This window comes from Borostomias antarcticus, assembly GCF_949987555.1.
Source record: "Borostomias antarcticus genome assembly, chromosome: 7".
NCBI lineage: Eukaryota > Metazoa > Chordata > Actinopteri > Stomiiformes > Stomiidae > Borostomias > Borostomias antarcticus.
Genome location: NC_140240.1, coordinates 30255211 through 30260210, shown reverse-complemented (window position 1 = coordinate 30260210; position 5000 = coordinate 30255211). Strand labels below are relative to the sequence as shown.

General features: G+C 56.1%; 1 protein-coding gene across 1 annotated transcript in view; it reads left to right on the top strand.

Moving 5' to 3' along the window:
- LOC311311720 (patatin-like phospholipase domain-containing protein 6) overlaps positions 1-5000 on the top strand; it is a gene marked incomplete at its 5' end in the record, with an annotated part of 38598 nt that overhangs the window by 9271 nt on the left and 24327 nt on the right. Inside the window, 4 exons of the mRNA XM_084441474.1 lie at positions 568-773; positions 1938-2069; positions 2167-2290; positions 2990-3103. Of these exons, the coding sequence (XP_084297600.1) occupies positions 568-773; positions 1938-2069; positions 2167-2290; positions 2990-3103 (576 nt within the window). The remainder of the gene's footprint in view (positions 1-567; positions 774-1937; positions 2070-2166; positions 2291-2989; positions 3104-5000) is intronic.

The following is a 5000-nucleotide window of genomic DNA, read 5'->3' as shown; positions in this document are numbered from 1 at the left end:
TCCTCCCCCCTCTCTCCTCCCCTCATCCCTCCTGCTCCTCCCCCCTCTCTCCTCCCCTCATCCCTCCTGCTCCTCCCCCCTCTCTCCTCCCCTCATCCCTCCTGCTCCTCCCCCCTCTCTCCTCCCCTCATCCCTGCTGCTCCTCCCCCTCTCTCCCCTTATCCCTTGCTCCTCCCCCCTCTCTCCTCCCCTCATCCCTCCTGCTCCTCCCCCTCTCTCCCCTCATCCCTCCTGCCCCCCCTCCTCCCCTCATCCCTTTTGCTCCTCCCCCTCTCTCCTCCCCTCATCCCTCCTGCATCCCCCTCCTCCCCTCATCCCTCCTCCCCCTCCCCTCATCCCTCCTGCCTCCTCCCCCACCCCTCATCCCTCTTGCTCCTCCCCCCTCTCTCCTCCCGTCATCCCCCCCCTCCTCCCCCCCCCCTCCTCCCCCCTCTCTCCTCCCCTCTTCCCTCCTCCCCTCATCCCTTCTGCTCCTCCCCTCATCCCTTCTGCTCCTCCCCTCTCCCTCCTCCCCTCTCCCTCCTCCCCTCATCCCTCCTCCCCCCCCCCTCCCCTCATCCCCTCCAGGATGTGAGCCTCCACTTCGTCCTGTCGGGCTGCCTCCACGTCTACCAGCGGATGATCGACAAGCAGGAGGCCGTGTGTCTGTTCGTCACCCAGCCGGGCGAGATGGTGGGTCAGCTGGCCGTGCTGACGGGCGAGCCCCTCATCTTCACCATCAAGGCCGTGCGCGACTGCACCTTCCTCAAGATCTCCAAGTCCGACTTCTACGAGTGAGTCTGGCCGGGGGAGGGAGGGGGCGGGGCTTCACACAGGGCCTGGCGTGGGGGGGCGGAGTTAACGGATCTCAGCGCGCGGTCGTCATGGATACAGGTACAGGCCGATATGGAGATGAGATACTAGCCTGGCTTCGCCGGACCCAGTTTCACTAACTAATTTCTGCGGCCAATCAGATTAACGAAACAAGGGTTGGTCATGGTGTGAAATGGATGCAGCCGTTCAAATCCGTCAATACGGCACCAATCTGGTTCTACTTTTTTTCTTACTTTTTATTTTTAGGGCGTGTCTGCTTTATTGGGATATGACAGTTGACAGTGACAGAGGAGGAGAGAGAGAGAGACCAGGGCTCTTTACTTTGGATTTTATTTTCACTTGACTTTAAATAAACAGGATAGGTGTAAATAAGCTCCTCCATATTGTCCTCCATATTGCTTTGGCCCAGCCTGTGGTTTTCAGATCTGCTTAAGACGAAAGTGGAGGGTTGGTAATTTATTATATACTCAGTCAAGTGTCGTACGACAATTGTCTGTTGACAGAAAATAAAATGTCGACCGACGTTTAGCATTTATACTTCAGCGAAGCGTCTGATCACCTCCATGGTAACTTGCAGACGCGTGGCTGAGTGATCCATGGCAACGAACGTGCCTTCTATCTAGCTATCCAATCACAGCTGTGCCTTCTATCTAGCTATCCAATCACAGCTGTGCCTTCTATCTAGCTATCCAATCACAGCTGTGCCTTCTATCTAGCTATCCAATCACAGCTGTGCCTTCTATCTAGCTATCCAATCACAGCTGTGCGACGAACGTGCCTTCTATCTAGCTATCCAATCACAGCTGTGCGACGAACATGCCTTCTATCTAGCTATCCAATCACAGCTGTGCGACGGACGTGCCTTCTATCTAGCTATCCAATCACAGCTGTGCGATGAGTGACGGCGTCTGCGACATTAGAAAGTTCGGTAGGTGCGAGACACCCCCGTCCGACACAAAAGTGTCGACGGTGACGTCATTTCTGTCTGTTGACACTTTCAGAAGTATAAATCGGCCTTAACTCTTCGCTCGGAACGACCTCGGCCAATCCATGCGCTGCAGCCCTGCTGTTCTGACCCCTGACCCCTGACCCCCACTCCCCGTGCTCTGTGCCGCCCCCTGCAGGATCATGCGCGAGCAGCCCAGCGTGGTTCTGAGCGCCGCCCACACGGTGGCGGTCCGCATGTCCCCCTTCGTCAGGCAGATGGACTTCGCCATCGACTGGATGGCGGTGGAGGCCGGCAGAGCGCTCTACAGGTAACGGGCCTCGCCGGGCATCCCGGCGTCCTCGTAGGCGACCGTTTGACGTCCCTCTGCCCCGTTCTAACCCCGCCCCCTGCCCCGCCCCCCCCAGGCAGGACGACCAATCGGACAGCACCTACATCGTCCTGAACGGGCGTCTGCGCTCCGTCATCCGGAAGGCCAACGGGAAGAAGGTTCTGGTGGGGGAGTACGGCAGGGGAGACCTCATCGGAGTGGTGAGGGTGGATAACCAGGGCTACGCACTAATATACATGTTGATCACTCATCGGAGTGGTGAGGGTGGATAACCAGGGCTACGCACTAATATACATGTTTATCATGGGTTTTTCATGGACTCCTTCTCTCTCTCTCCTTCTCTCTCTCTCCTTCTCCTCTCTTTCTCCCTCTCTCTCTCTATCTCTCTCTCTCACTCTCTTTCTCCCCCCTTCTCTCCATCTCTCCCTCCCTCTCTCTCTCTCTCTCCCTCTCTCCCCCCCCCCTCTCTCTCCCCCCCCCTCTCTCTCTCTCTCTGCCCCCCTCCCTCTCTCTCTCTCTGCCCCCCTCCCTCTCTCTCTCTCTCTCCCCCCCCCCTCTCTCTCTCTCTCTCTCTCTCTCTCTCCCCCCCTTCCCTCTCTGTCCCCCTCTCTCTCTCCCCCCCCCTCTCTCTCTCTCTCTCTCTCTCTCTCTCTCCCCCCCCCTCTCTGTCCCCCTCTCTCTCCCCCCCCCTCTCTCTCTCTCTCTCTCTCTCTCTCCCCCCCTTCCCTCTCTGTCCCCCTCTCTCTCTCCCCCCCCCTCTCTCTCTCTCTCTCTCTCTCTCCCCCCCCCCTCTCTCTCTCCCCCCCCCCTCTCTCTCTCTCTCTCTCTCTCTCTCCCCCCCCTCTCTCTCTCCCCCCCCTCTCTCTCTCCCCCCCCCTCTCTCTCTCTCTCTCTCTCAGGTGGAGGCCCTGACCAGGCAGCCCAGGGCCACCACGGTCCACGCGGTCCGGGACACGGAGCTGGTCAAGCTGCCCGAGGGAACGCTCAACAACATCAAGAGGCGCTACCCTCAGGTACCAACACCACCACCGTCCACAGGGACTAGGACTGGGGGACTAGGAGACTAGGATTGAGGGACTAGGATTGAGGGACTAGGAGATTAGGACTAGGGGACTAGGACCGAAGGACTATGAGACTAGGACCGAGGGACTAGGAGATTAGGACTGGGGGATTAGGGGACTAGGACTCGGGGACTAGGACTGAAGGACTGGGGGACTAGGGGACCAGGCTGTGTGGTTGTTGTTGTTGTTGTTGATGGGTGGTTGTGTTGTAGGTGGTGACCAGGCTGTGTGGTTGTTGTTCTTGTTGTTGATGGGTGGTTGTGTTGTAGGTGGTGACCAGGCTGTGTGGTTGTTGTTGTTGTTGTTGTTGATGGGTGGTTGTGTTGCAGGTGGTGACCAGGGGCCTCATTTATCAAAGAGCGTGTAAATTCAGGTGTAAAAGAGGGCGTACGACGAAAACGCGGAAAATGCGAAATGTAGCGTACGACGAGAATATTTACACGCTTTTCGGATCTATCAAAAAAGTCGTACGCCATTTCCTGCACGAGAAATCCGAGACTGGCGGGGAAGAGAGCGTACGCGCACGCGCCCCGTGTTCCGCCCTCTCCACGCCCAAATCCAACCATATATGGTCAAAACTATGACAGCGCACAACGTGGATACCCCGGAAGGAACCGACATAATATAGCGTGGAGCATTAGGACAGACAAAGACGTTTATGGAAAAACGCGGAAAGAAGAGAAACTTTTCGGAGACGGAGGTGCATGTGCTTGTTGGTGAGGTCCACGCGAGGAAAGAAAATCATCTTCGGAAGGTAAGCTATTTGTACTAGCCTACATTTGTCTGATTGCTCCTAGAGTTTAGGTAGCCTACTGTACGTTTCGTGCATCCTGTATGTGGCGTAGGCTACACGGACATGCTGTATTATGTGGCTGTGAGGAAAGCAAACATTCCACACATTCTGTGGTAGGCTATGATTGATTTAGGACCAAAAACAGGGAACGATAACACAGATGACCACTTCATAATGTTAGACCACATTAAACATTTTCCCCTCTGGGAAATTTAGACTCTCATCTAAATCACCCGGTAAATCACACTTAAGCATTTATTTGGCTGCCAACAGAAAAACATATCAATTGAATAGGGCTACACAATAAAATGTTTAATGCATAATCAAGTTAACAGACAAACTCAAAGAAAATGACTGAAATTGTTTCTCCAGACTCTGACGTGGGGTGGGACTCAGAGGAGGGGGAGTCTGCAGTGGTCCTTGACCTGACGGTCGTGCCCCCGCCGGTTGCAGCCTCTACATCCAGCGCCACGACCTCCAGTGCCTCCACCTCCAGCGCACCGGCCTCCACCTCCAGTGCCATCTCCAGCGCCTCCGTCTCCACCGCCCACGCCTCCACCTCCGGCTGCCAGCGTCCCTGCCTCAAGGGTCCCTGAGGGCTGGGCTTCCTATCAGACGCTGTGCTGGAGGCTCATGACCCTAGAGGCCCAGAGGGAAATGGCAGAAGGGATTGGGGCAGTTGTGGGGCAGTTGTGCAGCAGTTGGTGGAGGTCACCACACTACACCACCAGAGCCAACAGGACATCCTCACTGCACTTCATTCCCTCACACATGCTGTCACGGACCTCACACAGTCACTCACTACCACACTCAAGGACCTCACACAGTCACTCACTACCACACTCACGGACCTCACACATTCACTCACTACCACACTCACGGACCTCACACATTCACTCACAAACGCACTCACACACCTCACACAGTCACCCACCAACAGACAATAAAATGGTAGAAATGTGAACCTTACTTGTTTGTGTCTTCATAGCTGGCGCATGACCTCAGTGTGGGCCCTTTGGCCCCGCTGGTAAACCTCATGACGGGGAGGGGGCTGAG